The sequence below is a fragment of the Idiotropiscis lumnitzeri genome, chromosome 13 (assembly GCF_059441095.1).
Source record: "Idiotropiscis lumnitzeri isolate Australia: NSW breed Sydney's pygmy pipehorse chromosome 13, RoL_Ilum_1.0, whole genome shotgun sequence".
Classification (NCBI taxonomy): Eukaryota; Metazoa; Chordata; class Actinopteri; order Syngnathiformes; family Syngnathidae; genus Idiotropiscis; species Idiotropiscis lumnitzeri.
The window spans coordinates 4,579,844-4,599,007 of NC_142403.1; the positions used below are offsets into that span (position 1 = coordinate 4,579,844).

Sequence of the window (19,164 nt, forward strand, 5' to 3'; positions counted from 1 at the left end):
TTTTATCCTTCAAATTTCAGTGAACAGCTCTCTTGAAAGTAGCAGGAGGAACCTAGGAGTGGCTGGCCTTCAGAAATGACCTCAAGATCATAGTACCAACTCATTCAAGAGGTCACAAAGGAAGCCAGGGCAGAATCTACAGAACTGCAAGCTGACACGAAGGAAGAAACTGGGCAAAAACGACACCCATGGCAGAATTCTAAGGCAAAAACTACTGCTGACCAAAAGGAACATAAAGGCTCATTTCTTCTCACAAAAAAAAGAAATCAAATCTGAATGATTCCAAAGACTTTGGCGAGTATATTATACGGAATAACAAGACTAAAAATCTACATTTTGGAAGTTGTGTGTCTTGTTACATCCGGCGTACACGTAACATAACATTTCAGAACAAAGTTGAATCAAGTTGCCTTGGTTTTAAAATATCTAGTGGAGAATAATTGGTATCAGTTTATTTGTGGAAAAGACGTCATTACTGTGTCATAATATAGTATCGAAATCGCTTTTATCATATTGAATTGTATCGTTCAATAACAGCTATATTGCTTTGTTTTGTTTTATGTTTCGTATAGGTAAAAATGGGTAAAATAAATGTATGGTTATACCCCCAATTATTAAGTTTAGGTGGCAAGTGAATAACGCCTAGTTTTATTTTTCCTTGATAACTAAAATCATAACTTTAAAACTGCATTTAAAGTTCACTTGGGTGGTCTTTGTCTGATATTTACATTTTTTTGACGATCCGAAACAAAGCGAGGAAACTATACAAAAATTTAGAAATTTGAGAAGAGAAAAAATACTTTTTTTTCACAGCTCTGTTCACAAATTTTAAGCTACTGTGATGAAAAGAAATGGAACCTGTTTTAGTTAAACAACAAATGCGAGGCTTTCTTTGAAATGCTGGGGAAAAAAATGTAATAGGAAGCAGACAAGACATGATGGTTACCAAAGTTTGCACATCTGCGTTACAGTTCTGAGGTTCGGGGTATTAATCTAGACTCGGGCCTTCCTGTGTGGAGTTTGCTGGTCTTTTGGATTTTTCGTCCAACATTCCTAAAACATTAGGTTAATTTGAAGATGCAAAATTGTCCATGTGTTGGAATTTGAGTGTGACTGGTTGTTTGTCTTTGCATCCTGCAACTCGCTGGTGACCAGTCCCCACCACATGACATAGGGCAGGGATGTCCAAACTTTTTGCAAAGCGGGCCGGATTTGAAGTTGCAAAATGTGGGGGGGGCCGACCTCGGCTGACATTCACTGCATAAACAACAATATATTCAAACACATTTTAGCAAGCGATTCTGTGTTTCACATTTTGCTTTTTTATTTGCATTTAAACAATCAAACCATGTATTTTGGTTCATTTGAAATATGAACATCACATGCAATTGAATATTTGCTTAACTTTTTATTCTTAAACAGAAGTAATTATACTCTTGAGTGCAAATAATATTTGAACATGAATTATATTATGAACATGAATTATATTATCATCATGGGAGTTCAATGTCCACAGAATTTTTGAAAAACAGAAATGATTACCACAAGTGCAGGACTAATTTGATATATATGACATATCAAATATAAATGTTGATTGAAAATTTTATTCTGGAATGAAAACCGACAACTTGTCTGAATTTGTGACTGAACAAAACAAAATTAAGTCAGTGATTTTAATGACAAATGACTTGCCTGCATTAATGTGACGGGTGATACTGAGATCTGGACTGCAGCACAAAGGCCAGGTCTGGCTCAAAGGCAGAAGTATTAATGCGCAAGATGTCTCGCAGATGAGAGTCTGTGAGCCGTGTCCTCAGACGACTCTTATTTAAGTTCATTACAGAGAATGTCTTTTCACACAAATACGTCGACCCAAACAAGCTCAACATTTTCTTAGCAAACTCTCGAATCTCTCGAAACCTGCCTTTATCCAGCTCTCTGTAAAAGTTGGCAAGAGAAAGTTGCTGGTGCCGACTACGGCTCTCGGCGTCACACTGCAACTCAATGAGCTCCAGCTGTAAATGGGCTGGAACATTGTCTGTGTCCACGGAGAAAGGTGATGAAAAAAGAGCGATGTCCTTCTCAATAGCTGCAAAATCCCGAAAGCGTTGTGTGAACTCTTCAGCCAAAGATTTCATAACTGATGCGTACCTCTTCGTTTGTGCACTGATATTGCTCTCTGGGAATCTGATTATGATTTCTTGCAGCGCTGAGAAATGTGCAGTATTGGGCTGGGTCTGCGACAGGTGTCTTTCAAACAGTTTGAGCTTGATTCCAAAGGCTTTGATGTGTGAAAATAGTTGGTTTATGACTCCGTCTGGTCCCTGGAGACTGGTGTTCAGGACATTAAGGTGCTTTGTAATGTCAACTAGAAAACCCAAATCAGCTAGCCACATGGGGTCACTTAGTTCTTGCATAGGTTGTCCCTTTTCAGCCAAAAACTCACAGATTTGCTGCTTAAGAGAGTAGAAGCGCGACAGTGCAGAACCCCGACTAAGCCATCGCACGTCAGTGAAATAGACAACATCTCCATATTCTGCATGAACATCGCTGAGAAACTGTTGAAACTGGCGGTGGCATAGCGCTCTGGAGCGAATATAGTTAATAGCCTTTATCACCGGTTTCATAACATGTTCGTATTGGAGATGTTTGGCACACAGAACTTGCTGATGAATGATGCAATGGAGTTTTACAGCGCTACCCCCTTCTTCACTTACTTTGTTACATATTAGTGTCGCTAATCCACTTCGTTCGCCAGCCATGGATGGTGCGCCGTCCGTAATAATCCCAGAAATTTTATTCCACGGGAGTTTTAAGTCATCCACGGCAGCGCAAACAGAAGAGAATAGGTCTGTTCCTCTCGTTTGGGCTTTCAGGCTCTGCAGGTCAAGTAGTTCTTCAGTAACGTTCATTTCATTGTCCACTCCTCTCAAAAAAATAAGCAACTGGGCAGTGTCCGAGGCGTCTGTGCTTTCGTCGCAAACCAGCGAAAAAAAATCAAACTCCTTTCCTTGGACCCCCAATTGTCTTTTGATGTCTGACGACACTTCCTCAATCCTGCGTGCTACGGTGTTACGTGCCAGGCAAACTTTGGCAAACTCTTGCTGCTTCTCGGGACATATTTTCTTCGCCATAGTCATCATGCAGTCTTTGATAAATTCACCCTCGGTGAAAGGTTTGCAATGCTTCGCGATCAGTGTTGCTACCTCGTAGCTAGCTTTCGTGGCATTCTCATTTGACTCTCGGGCTCTTGCAAAATACTGCTGCTGTGAGAATAAACCCGCTTCAAGTTGCGCCAATTTCTTGCTGCGTTCCTCCCCAGTCAAATTGTCATACATGTCAGCGTGTTTCGTTTGGTAATGACGTTTGACATTGAACTCTTTAAAAACAGCCACGGTCTCTTTGCAAATGAGACAGACACAGTTGTTACGTATTTCTGTGAAGAAATAGTCCAATTTCCACACATCTTTGAAGCGTCGACCCTCGCAGTCAACTTTCCTTTTTTTTGTTTATTGTCGCCATTTTATAAATTGGGGGTAAAGGTCACCCGGGCTGATGCCTTGTAGTGATACTGCCTCTAGTGGGTAAATTAAGAACAGCAGTTAGGAAAAGCGCGCACTCAGTACTGTATATGTGCGGGCCAGAATGTATTAATTTTATTACAGAGGCTGCGGGCCGGATTAAGTTTGACCCCGGGCCGCATTTGGCCCCCGGGCCGGACTTTGGACATGTCTGACATAGGGCAACTGGAATAAATTACAGCTTGCTCACTTGCACCCCTAATGAGGACAAGCGCAATAGAAAATGGATAGTTGGAGGAACCAGAGAGGGATAAGCTTTTAGACATACAGTAGCTGCTTCGTTTGAAGCTGTATGGCTTGGCTGCAGTTCCATTTTCCTGGTAGTACTCCGGCTGCACTGCGGTGAATGGTATGCTTGAGCATATTATTTGCGTGTCTGTGGCAAAAAAAAAAAATGTTACAGTGGAGGTATGTCTATTATCTTCAATGACACACAATAAAATTGACCTTCTGGCTGCCTGGACATACCTCACTAAATACCGTGTGTGTTTTTCCATTTTCCATTTTAACCGTACAATCCAGCCCGTCAAAAGTCTAAAATACTTTTCTGCTTGATTCCCCTTCCCGCTATACCCTGTCAGTGATGATTTGCACCTACACAGATGAAACTGTTGCCAAAGGAAAATATCTGATGATGTACGTAGCTTGTTGATAAAGGGTAGGTGATCGGAAACCGCAGCATTCTGAAACGTGAGAGGTGAAATAAAATGTAAAATTAATGATATTACGTTGTTGTGTTGATAGGTTAGTGTGTTTTGATTCGATGTATCCATTTAAATGTGTCTGGATGTGGGGGACACAGAGCGAGAGCTGACCTTGACCCCTCAGTCACTTAACACTCCTTCGAGAGAGGCAACCTCGTGACCCCGTGCTCACTCCACGATGCCCTCATAACTTAGCGTGGCTGAGTGTGTGCTTGTATGTCAGTGAGCGCATGCATGTATGTTCCCACTTGCATCTTTAAAGCGTTTGATTGCTCTTTTTTTACGTTTGGGGGGGGGGAAATTGATGTAGTTTGCACAGGATTTTAAAACTTTCCCAAACTCCCACCGGCTTGGAAATAGAAATCAAATAACAAAGAAGCATTAATGCAGGTAGCAATTTAAATTCAGTATTCAGTGCTTTGATTCACGTAATAGTCCTGAAATTAATTATAATGTTTGTTTTTTTTGCTCGTGTTTCATAATCGTAAGTCTGGAGTCTGATATTTTCTTTAGAAATGCAATAAAACTGAACTTTATTTGTGAAGGGAGATTTATTGTAGGACTGTAGAACAGCAATCGGTTTAAATAGGTGCGGGTCCATTGGGTTATTCTTCAGTCGGCCAATAGCTCCAATATGTTTCTGTGGTGTGTGTGTGTGTGTGTGTGTGTGTGTGCGTGTGTTTGAGAGCATACACAACATCAGCACGCACCGTCCTCATATATTGCCTGGTCTTAAGGTCCCATATGGCACGACTTAGAGCACATGACACAGTGATCTCACACCAAGCGAATATTCAGCATGTGGCTTTTTGCGTGGCGTGTCCTTGCACAGCTCCATTTTCTGTCTCAAAGCATCATGGTGTCTTTTCTGAGTCTGATCAAAACTAAACTCGGGGGAGGGGGTATTGAATGTGACGTGACTAAAAAGTAAAAGTTGTACATTTGGTGGTGAAAACATCGTCCCTACTTCCCTCCCCCATCTCTCCTTGGTGCATATGTTTCCGATCATGGCTCATAAGGATATCGCAGTGCCATAAACTGAAATAAGTCCAAACACTCAAACATTAATTCGTCATGTAGTTTACACCCAGAAGTGTGATGGGGATTTTGACTTGAATGGAACTTAAACCTTGCAGCAAGACTCAAGTTTTGGCTGAGCATACACGAGCTGCCTTTGTATTTCCATTCACAATGGGGCCCTCTAGTGGCTCAAATGTGGAACTTGTGGGAGAGGTCGTCTTATTTTCCCAGATGTCCAAAGATTCCAGTTTGTGTCATGGTTATAAAACTGGTACGTGAAATAATCAACGTAGATGTTGTAATATGTGTCTGTTTGTATTTTTCAGGGAAGATTTTGATGAGGAGGGATTCTGCCAGCCATACCGAGGCATCGCCTGCGCCCGCTTCATTGGAAATCGCAGCATCTTTGTCGACTCATTGCAGATGCAGGGCGAGATAGAGACTCAGATAACAGGTGAGGAACAAATATCGGTTTCCTCATCAGTCCACCTTTCAAGTGTTACACAGCATACAGTAAACTTTTATAATATAAGTAGGACAATGTCACTTCTGAACAAGTTAGCAAATCGGGGAATATTTTTTTTTTTTCATTAAAATGACCGCTATATAAGGTGTAGTCCTCTCTCAATTCACTTTGAATATTTTCTGGAATATCTGCTAGCCAATTTCTTAATAAATTGAATTCCATCCAGTCCAGAATTCTGTCTAAAATGTCCAAAAATGTCTAGTTCATGTCAAACGTTTTACATCACAGTTCAATTTATCGTTGCCTTACAAGGAAAGTCTTGATTCCCAACTTCCGGCTAAATTTGAACCTTTCTAAAAATGTCTTTACTTACTCATAAAACTGTATTTCAGCATCATAATAGAATTAAACTACACGGCCAATCCTCTCAATTATTTTGCTGTTCAAATGCAGGCATGCTGTGGTCTTAGGTAATGCATATGTTATTGATTCTACTAATGATGTCACCCTTCTAATCTGGGACGTGAGGACCACTGACAGAGCACTTTTACGATGCCACTTGGAGTATTTGCAAGAGGTGTGAAGTAGGACTGAGAAGCGTTGCTTTTAAGGTGGCCGGAACACTCAGCAGCTTTCCATTTCAAGATGCCTTCAGTCATTTCAAAAATCACTTTTATTTCAAGAACTTGTGCTCGTGGTTTGGAAAATAGCCAATTTTCCGCATTCACCTTTAATTGCCTGTCCGCTCCCCCCACAAAGAGCTGCTTTAGCGATAATCCCCGCCACAAAAACGCATGTGTTTGCAATAACTGCACAGTCTATGAATCATGCTCTCACGCTTTTAAAACTGCAGGTTTTTATTGTCAGTTGATCACTTTGATCCTTCAGGCATGTGCGTGGTTAACTATATGAGTATAACATTTACTCCTTTGTTGACTGTCAAAAAATTGTATTTTAATAAAAGAAAATACAGAATGGGGCGGCACGGTCGATGACTGGTTAGCACGATGGCCTCACAGTTCAGAGGTGCAGGGTTAGATTCCAGCTTCCTGTGTGGAGTTTGTATGTTCTTCATGTGCCTGCGTGGGTTTCCTGCCACATTCCAAAGACATGCATGGTAGGTTGATTGAACGCTTTAAATTGGCCGTGGGTGTGAGTGCGGATTGTTATTCGTCTATGTGCGCCCATCGATTGGCTTGCAACCGGTTCAGGATGAACCCCGTCTATTGCCCGAAGACAGCTGGAATAGGCTCAAGCACACCCACCATCCTTGTCAGGAGAAACGGATTAGATAATGGCTGCAAAATACAGAAAGAGAATGTCTATGTTTTTATGGTCTCTCTTGCCCATAACTGACTTTGTCCACTTTGCTCCCTAGCGGCCTTCACCATGATCGGAACGTCCAACCATCTCTCTGATCGCTGCTCTCAGTTTGCCATCCCGTCCCTCTGCCACTTCGCCTTCCCAACGTGTGACCGCAGCACAGGAGCGGACAAACCTCGGGACCTGTGCAAGGATGAGTGTGAGATCCTGGAGAATGACTTGTGCAAGACCGAGTACATCATCGCCCGCTCAAACCCGATCATCCTGAAAAGACTGAAGCTGCCTAACTGTGAGGATCTGGCAGCCTCAGACAGTCTCGAGGCAGCCAACTGTCTGAGGATCGGCATCCCCATGGCAGAGCCCATTAACAAAAGTAAGGCACCTCTGATTCCTTACTTTGGGGACCTTATTTAGCGAGATTAGAAAGCAAGATAAGAGAAGGCCCTGGCTGGGCGTACCTGATGATGTGGCCAGTGATTGCATTTATTGATATATAGCCTTTGTAAACCAAAAATCACTCGTTGATTCGAAACCGACTAGACCTGATTGGGATGTTGTGATTCATCCATTCAACTTTGTGTTAATGCAAATTCCTATCTCGAGTGTTTTTTATATAATTATTGGCAATCCAATTTCTGATATTCATATTACAAATCACGATGGCCCAGTGTCTGGCACTGTTCTCAGTTCTAAGGTTGAGGGTTTGAATCTCGCCTCCAGCTATGTTTGGAATTTGTTCTCGTGTGTGGGTTCCTACCTCATTCAAAAACTTGTACTTTGGTTAAAAAAAAGACTCTAAATAGTCCAACGGTGTAATACGAATGCCAATCATTGTTTGACTTTTTGTTCCCGGCGACCTCAATCAGGATGGCTTCTATCTGTCTAAAAAAAATAAAAAAAACATCTTGGCAAAGAAGGCCTCTAAATTTTAACAGGAAACCCCAAGCAAGGAAACAGAGTCCACTGTTATATCATCTTGTTTGTTCTTCGTCAGATCACAAGTGTTACAACAGCAGCGGATCAGAATATCGCGGCACAATCAGCATGACCACGTCAGGCCGTCAGTGTCAACCGTGGAACTCGCAGTATCCTCATAGCCACAACTTCCTGGCTGCTCGCTACCCGGAGCTCAACGGGGGTCATTCGTACTGCCGCAACCCAGGAAACAAACACGAGGCCCCCTGGTGCTTCACACTGGATGAGGGGGTCCGCATGGAGCTCTGCGACATACCCATCTGTGGTGCGACATTACATTCAAATTTTAGACTTGAATGTCAATAATGTTCTCCGTTAATTCCTAGTCATTTTTTTTTTTTTAATTCCCATCCGCCGGTGTGATTTTATTTCCTGTAGACCATAAAGAGAAATCTGGTGGCGGCAACATGGAGATCTTATACATCCTGGTTCCAAGTGTGGCCATCCCGTTGGCTATTGCCTTGCTCTTCTTCTTCATTTGTGTGTGTCGCAACAACCAGAAGTCCGCCAGGCCACCCGCCCCTCGCCAACCCAAACCGGTGCGAGGGCAAAACGTCGAGATGTCCATGCTCACAACAGCATACAAGCCGAAGGTACATCACATTTTGTCCTTCTCTCAATACACACCTAATTCCCGACGTGCAATTGTAATTTCTCAGTGAATCTTAGCAGAATATCACATAAATCGTCACCTTTTTCCAAGGGGAAAAATAAGATGGAAATAACTACGTGTATTGAAATTGCCGCTATTGTTGTTTGTCCCATCATTAACCAGAAAAATATGATATGTAAAATTATTCGTACACGACATATCCCGAGAGGAAAAACAATCTCTTTTGGAAAGACGTACAATTCTTTTAGATGACAATTTTTTTATATATATATATATTGCTTTTCTTTTTTTCTTGTAATATTGCTGCCTACGTCTTTTTGTCACTGAACATCATCATTCCTTTTTCCCTTTTTGGTGTATGTCTTTTTACTCATTTAAAAGTTCTGGGGTAATTTTTTTTGTGCCATGGTGTAGTACTACACTGAATCATCCAAATAATGAATAATTTTTCTTGTGATATTGCCCCCTTCGTCTCATAACATTACAACTGTTTGTCACTATACATTTTTTGTCTTCATTCTTTTTTTTCCCCTTTTTGGTGTATTTCTTTTTATTCATTTAAAAGTTCTGGGCCTGTTTTGTTTGTTTTTTGGGGCGGTTGTTGTTGTGCCATGGCGAATCATCCAAATAATGAATAATTGAGCATTCCTATGGGAAACTGCAGAATTTTGTATTGTGACCAGTTGAGCTATACATGCACACCTTTTCACTTCTATCCACACGCATAATATTATATACACTTGTACTCCCTTTTGGGCTAGCCTGTGGCGACTCAAAATGAAGTCTTGTGTTAGCCTTTTGAAGTCATGAGAGCAGACTGCAAGAGAGAGTCATAACACAGCACCTCCCAGTGTGTGTTTAGTCCAATAGCTGGCTGACTGCTGCGGTCGTGCATGTCGAGGAGATCTTCATATCTTTTTCATCAAAGCCCAGCAGGTTCTGGAATGTTTGAGTGCACTTCTTTTTGTTGCTCCCACACGCCTCCTTTTGACATAGCAAACTACTGCTCACGCAGTCGTAGATTGTACTTTTCTCAAGGCTGCATTTCTCTCTGCGTTTGACCACATCACTTTGGTAGTGGTGGTGGGGAACTAACGAGACGGACTGTCTGCCTGTGTTCAAGGCGGAATGCATAATATTCCTGTCAGTGTCTGTGGAGACGTCCATGGAATATGGCAGAGGTGTCAGGTGTCATTAATATATTTTATTTACTTTTTACCAGTGAGGTGCGGGAGTTTCTGGCCTCCTCGCTCTGTTTGAATGACCTTGTGTCAGGTTTAAAAGGATCAAAAGGAGCTTCGAACTGTGACCACCATGTATGAATGGAATTGTCATGTATTGAAATGTGGAAAAATTTGCTTTTCCATAACAATTAAGCGTTAAACCCCCAAAGAGTTCGGATACGTTGTCAAAGTGTAATTTTATTTTTTGTAATAGGTATCTTCTTAATCGGGGGAAATGCTGTTTCATAGTTATTAACATTAATTACTAAGATCAACACAAAATGTTAATCAGAGATGGCTGTATGGCTCCCAAAATGTGTTTTTTTAAGGCTGATTCAAAAAATTACATTCATCAGGTGTTTGATGTATTTTCATTTTTTATTTTTTTAAGTTCAAACTACTACAATATGGATTTTATCATACGTTTCAGACAATGGCAGAACTAGGAAATGTGGAAACAAATTTCTGGCGGGGGGTGAATTGTCACTTTCCAAGCATATTTTAGGGGGGAGCAGTGCCCCTGTGGGCCCCCTCATGCTCCGCCAGTGGTTCGAGAAAAAAACTAACCTTTAATTTAGAATTAGTATTATTATTATTGTTATTGTTGTTATTGTTATTGTTGTTGTTGTTGTTGTTAAATTGGCGGCACAGTGGAGTGGTTGACTGGTTAGCACGTCCGTCTTACATTGCAAAGATCGTGGGTTTGGATCCAGCCACAGCCTTCCTGTGAGGAATTTGCATGTTCTCCCATGCCTGTGAGGGTTTTCTGCGGGTAATCCAGTTTCCTTCCACGTTCCAAAAACATGCATGGTAGGTTTATTTGACACTTTAAATTGGCCCTACGCGTGATTGTGAGTGCGAGTGGTTGTGTTTCTATGGGTGCCCTGCGATTGACTGGCATCCAGTTCAGGGTGTACCCCGCCTACTGCCCGATGACGGCTGGAATAGGCTCCAGCTCGTGAGGATGAGCGGCTTTGATAATGGATGGATGGATGGATTTTTATGATAACCTGATGTGCTCAGGGAAAAAACAAAGGGCAGATTTACAATCAGCGCCCAATAAAATAAGCTAGAAAAGTTTTCTTGCATCTCTTTAAAAATGTAGTTCACATTTGTTATTAATATTGATTAAAATCATTCCTAATGCAATCTTTTGCACCATTCTAAAAGCTCCTTATTAGTTCTAGCCTGATTTATAAAATTCTAAGGTATTGTTTGGGGTATGAATGAGTTGCCAAAAAGTTTTTGTACATTTTGTACATGGCACATGGATTAAATGAATAAAGAAAATAACGATCGTGTCATTCCCAGCTATAAGATAATATAATTTACAGTTGTACATAATTTAACTAAAAATATTCACAAGTAGATGTTCACATCTCATAGCATGATACTATTTCCTCAAAACTAACAAATTATTTGGTCTCCTTTTCCTCCCAGCGACTGCTTGGCTTCTGTGCAGGATCGCACAGGGGTCAATGCCTGTGACCAACCACTTAGACACACATACACAACACTTCCACACAAAATGTGGCGGTGTAAGGAGGATCTGAGGCTTTGGGTGGGGCGGTGAAACAGACTTTTAACTAAAAGCATGTGTGTCACATCACATCACACGCACACTGAGCCCCCCCCCCATCGGGGCTCCTACAGGGAGGCCAAGCATGTCATTGCATGGCCGGAGAACGTCTTCAGTATTTTAGCCAATTTGAAATTGTGCGACAACATTCCTTTTCTCTGGACGCCTATCGTGGTTACACGCATAATATGATGTTTGATTACTTTCAAGTATCTTTAGCTGTCATAAAATTTGATCACTGGAAATATGGCCTTGTTAAAGCAGTGTTCCTCTCCCCAAATAACCTAATGTACTTCATAGTTAGACACATGTTAAAGATTTTAAATGCAATTTTGAACAGTTAACTCTCATCTCTCTTTGCCTGGCTGCATTTTTGTGGTCTGGTTCTCCACCTGAAAAAAAGTATATATGTATCTATGTTCATATTTTACTTTTGTTTATGTTTCAAATAAGACAAATACTCTAAATGGTCTTTCAGGCACAAGTGACGCTGATAATTTTCAATGTTTTTATTGAGTCCGTTGTGTTGAATATGTTGAGTTATGTTTTTTATGCACTTGCAGCATACCTAGCTGTTAGCAGGACACATATCCTTGTTTTGTGATTGTGCGTAGCTTCACGCTAAGCCCAATTCACTGCCAGCTCCTTTTTTATCATCTTGTCAGCGTGTACGCTGCTCATTGCACAAACTGCTGCCCACAACTTTGCGGTCACACAAACATACTTGGCAACCCCGTTTCAACCTTGGTATAGTTTTCTGCTCTTGAGTGATTTTCCATTTTTTTCCATCTATTGTGACATTCTGTTGAATTGAACATTGAGATTAGAAGCAACAGCAGAATTTTCACCTATGTGACAATAATGAGTAAAGTGCACACACCTGACAGGAGAATAAGGCTCTCATTGCTTTTTTTTCCTTGGTCTATCGCATACTCACTCTTTGCCACAAACTGTTCTCCTCTGCAGAGTAAGGCCAAAGAACTTCCCCTGTCGGCGGTGCGTTTCATGGAAGAGCTCGGAGAGTGTTCGCTGGGGAAGATATACAAGGGTCACCTGTACTTTCCGGGTATGGACCAAGCGCAACTGGTTGCCATCAAGACCTTAAAGGATGTCTCGAGCGTCCAGCAGTGGAGCGACTTTCAGCAGGTACGCTGTCTCAGCATGAGTCCATTCTCTTGGAAGAAAAGATCCAAGTTTGAAATATGCACTAGTTATGCTGCTGCATGTATAACGAATAAATAAATAATAGCGCAGTTAATAATATACGTCTAAATAGCACAATAGACCCGAGGCATTCTGTCGTTAGCTGGTCTGCCTGAAAAACACACGTCCGCTTAATTGAAGACTTGAAACCGCTGGGAATGGTTGATTAGTCACGATCCAGGAAAAACTGTTTTGAGATAAGGCTGCTCTAATCTAATGAACTTCCAAGCATGATTTGGATTGGAAATGGACTCCCAAGTTGACAGTTTGTATACATTTTCCATTGCTGGAAGGCAATTGATATTGCATACCCGTTGTTATAAGATATTTATAGACCGTGTGGGTTTCTGGTCCTTTATTTTCAAGAAGAGCCTTAATTAAATATTAATATCTTTAAACAAGCAACTAGCTGAATTCTAGACTCAATTTATTTATGATCCAGTCGCAGTTTTCTACTGTGCTTACCATTAGTTAGTACTTCCTTGCTTCCGTGGAGCCACACACTGTGACAGTCTCCACATTTGTGGGGATTTCTAAAAAGAAATGTGTCAGTCACGCCTTTCTACAAGCTGCTACTTTGCCAGTGGAACGCTTCGTCTTCCCACAGGCGCTGAAGCGTGTCCTGTTTTATTTCCACAGATCATACTCTCAATGTGGTCTGTATATATTGAAAACGGTTTCTTCTGCAGATGTGTTTAAGGATGTTCACTGAAAATAGTTTAACACATAAACAGTAGTTCACTATTATCAGGATGTCAAGGTAAGCGAGAGAGGAAAACATTCCCATCCGGTCTGTCTGAATCTCAAAATGAAGCATTTATGTAAAGAAAGAACCCCGTTGTGTGCGATTATGTTTCTGACCAAATTAATTCCTCTCACATTATTTTGGTTGCTGATGCAGGAGGCCGCCGTGCTGACGGAGCTGCAGCACCCAAACGTGGTGTGCCTGTTGGGTGTGGTGACCCAGGAGCAGCCCGTCTGTTTGCTCTTTGAGTTTCTCCCTCAAGGCGACCTTCACGAGTTCCTCATCATGCGTTCGCCACATTCGGACGTGGGCTGCAGCAGTGACGAGGATGGAACCGTGAAATCCAGCCTGGATCACGGCGACTTCCTGCATATGGCCATACAGGCAAGAATGGAGCTTAAATACGCTTTTTTTTTTCTCCTTGACACTATTTTCGTCATGGCTGGTTGCACTTCCATAAGTGGATGTACAAATAACACCAAAATGACAATTACTTTAACTTCTATGACCATAACTCTCTATTTTAGTGTGCGTGGGTGTGTGTGTGTGTGCGTGCGCACAGCTTATATTATTTATGATGTATTTCGTATGCCCCAAATTATGAAGTTTCCAGTAATGTAATGGAAAATGACCAAGAATGTTCTGCTGCTTTGCAACCTTAGCCATGAAAAATAATAAAGTGAATAAAGTAAATACATTGTTCTGAAGACTGTCTTACATCCTACTTTGTCATATATCATGCATGAAAATATATGAATGGAGCTCCGGCCGCTTTGAAGATTGTGCTGAATACCAATAAGAATCACATCCTGATTTCATTTACTTTTTTTTTAACTAATACAATCCAGGTTGCTTCTGGGATGGAGTACTTGGCCAGTCACTTTTACATTCATAAGGACCTAGCAGCGAGGAACATTCTAGTTGGCGAGCAGCTCCACGTGAAAATATCTGACCTGGGCCTCTCCAGAGACATCTACTCGTCAGACTACTATTGCATCCAACCAAAAACCCTTTTTCCGATCCGCTGGATGCCTCCCGAGGCCATTGCCTATGGAAAGTTCACCACAGACTCGGACATCTGGTCATTTGGGGTGGTGCTGTGGGAGGTCTTCAGTTACGGCCTGCAGCCTTTCTATGGTTTCTCCAACCAGGAAGTGATGGAGATGGTTAGAAAAAGGCAGCTGCTGCCCTGTCCTGAAGACTGTCCGCCAAGGTATTTGTGCTTTGCATCTGTATACATTCACTGGTTACGCCATTAGGAACACTCTTTAGTGCAATACAGATAATAATATGTTGTTATTCTAAGTATGACATATTTAGTAAGTTAATTTAAAAAATTGCGCCAGTTATAGGCTGACTATGAAGAATATCCAACTGTTCATCAATTAATGAAAACTATGTAATTAGATATAAAGACTTGCGCATTATACTTATATACTCCCTTCGTATGAAATATAAATTAAAAAAATGTTGCATATTAAGTGCAAGTATTTTAGTGGCTTCCAAACTGTTCAGGCTAATAAGGTTTGTGTAACCTTATTTCTGTATAATAACACAAGTTGGCTCATTCATTGAGGCACAACATTTTATTTGACAAGGTCACATTGGCACCGCAATAGAAAATTGAAGTCATTGTAAAATTTAAAGGGGAAGTCAATCCCAAAAAATCCCAATAAAATGTTTTCAGCACCCTCACTCGTCATGGACACGTAAAACGTGGCATTCTGATTGATGTTTGTCGAATATGAGTTAAGCTGCCTAATCCACCCATTTTTTGCCATCTCAAAGGGTGGCCATTTTGTCACAGCTAACGACCAATCACAGCGCACGTGTTTTCTGAAGCTAAACCATGATTGCTATCTGAGCCCTGAGCGACTGTGATGTCATTTTCAGGCGACAGAAGTGACAAAATGGCTGAGATGTGTAAAAATGGGTGGATTTGACTGCTTAGTTCATATTTTGAAAATGCAGTATTAATCAGAATGCTATGTTTCAAATAGTGGACCTGCATAGAACATATTCTTGTAAAGACATTTTAGGGATTGATTTCCCCTTTCAGGAATTGATCATTGTGTGTAAAATAACACTGATGTGTGATGTGACTTAGGTTCTATGGTTTGATGAGTGAGTGCTGGCAGGAGGGGCCAGCTCGACGACCTCGCTTCAAGGACATCCACGGCCGTCTACGAGCCTGGGAGGGGCCATCATCTCACGCAAGCTCCAGTACGCCTTCTGGCGCCGGCGGCAACGCCACCACCCAGACCACCTCGCTGAGCGCCAGCCCTGTCAGCAACCTGAGCAACCCTCGCTACGCCGCCGCCGCCGGTTATCTCTACCCGGCCCAGTCGATCCCCCCGCCGGGCCAGATGGCTCCCATTCCAGCATGGGCACCCATGGCGGTGCCTCAAACACACCCGCGCTTTATTCCTGTCAATGGCTACCCCATTCCACCTGGATATGCAGCTTTTCCCGCTCATTTCCCTCCCCCGGCGCCGCCCGCTCGGGTAATCCAGCATCATCTGCCACCCCCTAAAAGCCGTTCGCCCAGCAGCGCCAGCGGCTCCACAAGCACGGGTCACGTCAGCGGCGTTCCCTCCACCACGGGCTCTAACCACGACGCCAACACGCCGCTGTTGTCACACTGCATTATGCCGGGGAACGGCGGAGGCCCGGTCCAAGTGTACGGACAGCTATCACAGAAGACGGTGGGACAGCTGGACCACATGCAAACATCAGCGCTGCTCACGCCTGACTCTGACATGCTGATGTATAATGACGCTGTTATCACTGCAGACCTGTAGATAAAATGAAAAACGGTTTGTTGCCTCTCATCCAGCCGCCCGGGCAAAGAATTAAATGGCCGACCGCGTGAAGGCTGGCCTGTGGGAACATTTGGGTCTGCAACTACCACACATAAGCATCCAACCATCCATTTTGCTTGTTTGGGTCACAGTGAAGCTGGAGCCTAATCCCGTCTGACTTTGAGTGAGAAGCAAGGACGGTATACCCTGGACTGGTCACCAGCCAATCACACAACATGTAAACAAGTGTACTTAATATCATAGTGTTTCAAATGGCGCCTTGTTATTTTAACCTTTGTGTAGATATAGTACATAAGTCCTGAATGAATGAGTGAATGAAATGCAAAGTTATAAGAGTACTTTTAATTATGTTGTAACCGAAGAAGGTCCTGTTGCAATCTAAACGAGCGCCAGTATCCGTTTAAGGCCTTAATAATTATCAAGTGACGTTCTGGCGTCAGTGTGACTTCCTTGCTGTTGTATTTTTGAAAAAACAAATTCAATTTATCAAAGCCTTTTCATAGGAAGCAATAAATGAAAGTGTGCACTGACATGACAAGCTAAAACCAGTAACATTCTAAGTGGAATTCAAGGTTTTCAACCTTTTAGGCTCCAAAGATTGTCTTTAACATTTGGTTTTCTGCATTAATCAGGCAGCTAGCAGCGTATTTATTGGCTCCCTTTTCCCATTTTCATGTCTCTGCATTGACAAGACAGTAGTAGCTACAGGTTTTTGCTGTCATCTTGTGCCTTAGTTCTTACATATATCAAACAATAAAGTCATCTGCCAGACATGCAAACTGACTGGTGTCACTTGTCCTTCGTTGCCATTCCTTTCCCAACTCTCAATCTCACAAAGGAACATTTGAGTCTTGTATATTTTAATATAGATAGGTTATTATTTTTTATTGTTTTTTTTATGTTAGAATTTTGAAGGATACTTTCCTTGTTATGTTACTGTCACATTAAAGATGTGGGGAGTTGTGCTACCTTTTTATGATGTGTTTTTTTTGTAATATGCATGAATTATTACGGCCTCAACCAAAAGAATGTTATTATATTTAATTAGACACAAGAAGAAAAACAATGTTTGGCATTTAAAAGCATTCATGTTTGTGCTGAGACTTAAATTGAAAAATACTTCCCAAGTGTACTTATTTGGACAAAAAATTGGAATATTCTCTCTTTTCTTCACTTCTCGAATAGCCTTGTGATTATTTTTGCATTCTGATGTCTTTACTAGTATTGGATGATCAATTTGAAGCACATGAATCCCCGAAGCAGATGCAGCTTTAATAGAAACTGTTCGGGAGCATGTGTTATTGAACGAGACTACCTATGAAGCCGACAATCACTGCCTTTTGTTCTCATTCTTTTCCTCTCTGCACACATTCAGACAATTCTATTCTCTAAAATGTTTTTGTAATGGCACAACCCAAGTTAGTGTTTTGACAGTTGAAAAGACGTGTTGAACTGTTATGATTTTGCTTCGAATTGAACTTACTGAAAACTATTTTTTTAACCCGTTAGATTTTCTGTCCTTATTTCCAGCCCAAATGATTTTTTTAAAATGAATTTATGCTTAACAGGCAATGTTTTGGCTCAGTGAGATTTAAAAGATTCAGCCTATTTGTAATGTAGCAATGCAAATAGTACCACTTGTATGCAAGACTGTGAATTTTAATCAAATCGAAGTCATTTTTCTTTGCTGAATCTATTGTATCATGTTGGGGGTTTTTTTTAAAGAACAAACGGTAAAAGTCCGTTTTAATTCACCATTGGGTGTCAATTTGAGGAAGTTTACATGTTTTTATTTGTACCATTTGACCTAAAGGCCTATTGTTTGTATGGATATTTTTGCACAGATGTTCTTGTATTGCAGTCATTTATTAAATGATGTTTGGTTTACGCTGTAGTTGATTGTGATTAATATTTTGTAGAAATACTGTGTGATATTCATACCTTATCGATGTGCAACGTTTCGATCACTAGAGGTGACAGCAAAACTTTTTTCTTTTCCCCAATGGGTTTCGTTGCGGTTGTTGTGGGGGGGTTTTTTCAGTCCCAATTTTAGCCTGCAGGTAGCACCCTTGAGCCGTATTGGCCTCGTGAGAGTCAGCCTGTAATAACATTACTGCATGACCTCAGCAGGCCTGAGTAGGAAACATGACTTAGTCCGCGTGTTTGTTCTGTGCACTTTAGTTGGGCTTCATTTTACTGCATATTCCGAACCTATCCATATTTCAAGTGATTTTAAGGTAAGGTTACCATATTTTGACTTCCCAAAAGGAAGCACGGCCCAGCCTCGAGGTACTGAAATGATACTCAAAGATGAGTTACATGACAACTACTATATTTAAAGCAGGGCTGCACGATTTTGGAAAAGCGTTCTAAATATAGAAATATAGATACAATTTAGATGTTATTGTGATATTTAGAGGATTTAAAGAAATTTCAACTTTATTATCGAATGAAAAAAAATAGCATTAGGAAAAAAATTAATATATTGTCTAATTAAGTGCTTTAGTTTGAGTATAGCTCCTAGATACTGCTCTCCTGTTGGATGCACATTTATGGTTGCATCTGATTGGTCAACGTTAACGCATATGAATTTGTTACTTAGTTTGTATTTTGCACTGCATGTGCCCTTATGACAATGACAATACTTCACTTTGCTTTATATACTAGTAACAACAGAATCGTGTAGCAATATGGTATACGGCATGGTAACCAAAAACTGGTGAATCTACTACTTTGGTTGTTAAGGGTACATGTTAATTAAATTCATTCTCCTGCGGTTTTAGGGGCACTCATCGGTGAGAATTCTTAATGGAACTCAAAACTTGAAGACAATTAGAGATGAAAAAGTAAACCACTGCAGCTACTGTCTTTGCTTTCCATTTGTGTGATGTGTATTTTTTCCAAACAGTA

The 19,164-nt window shown here is 41.2% G+C and overlaps 1 protein-coding gene across 3 annotated transcripts in view; it reads left to right on the plus strand.

The window, feature by feature from the left end:
- ror1 (receptor tyrosine kinase-like orphan receptor 1) overlaps positions 1-18,090 on the plus strand; it is a 109,884-nt gene extending 91,794 nt beyond the window's left edge. For all 3 annotated transcript variants that reach the window (XM_088313507.1, XM_088313509.1, XM_088313508.1), the window contains 8 exons: positions 5,632-5,759; positions 7,150-7,467; positions 8,089-8,334; positions 8,448-8,662; positions 12,451-12,630; positions 13,589-13,816; positions 14,281-14,645; positions 15,540-18,090. In XM_088313507.1, the coding sequence (XP_088169633.1) occupies positions 5,632-5,759; positions 7,150-7,467; positions 8,089-8,334; positions 8,448-8,662; positions 12,451-12,630; positions 13,589-13,816; positions 14,281-14,645; positions 15,540-16,233 (2,374 nt within the window). In that variant the 3' untranslated portion in view covers positions 16,234-18,090. The remainder of the gene's footprint in view (positions 1-5,631; positions 5,760-7,149; positions 7,468-8,088; positions 8,335-8,447; positions 8,663-12,450; positions 12,631-13,588; positions 13,817-14,280; positions 14,646-15,539) is intronic.
- The last annotated feature ends 1,074 nt before the right edge of the window (positions 18,091-19,164 follow it).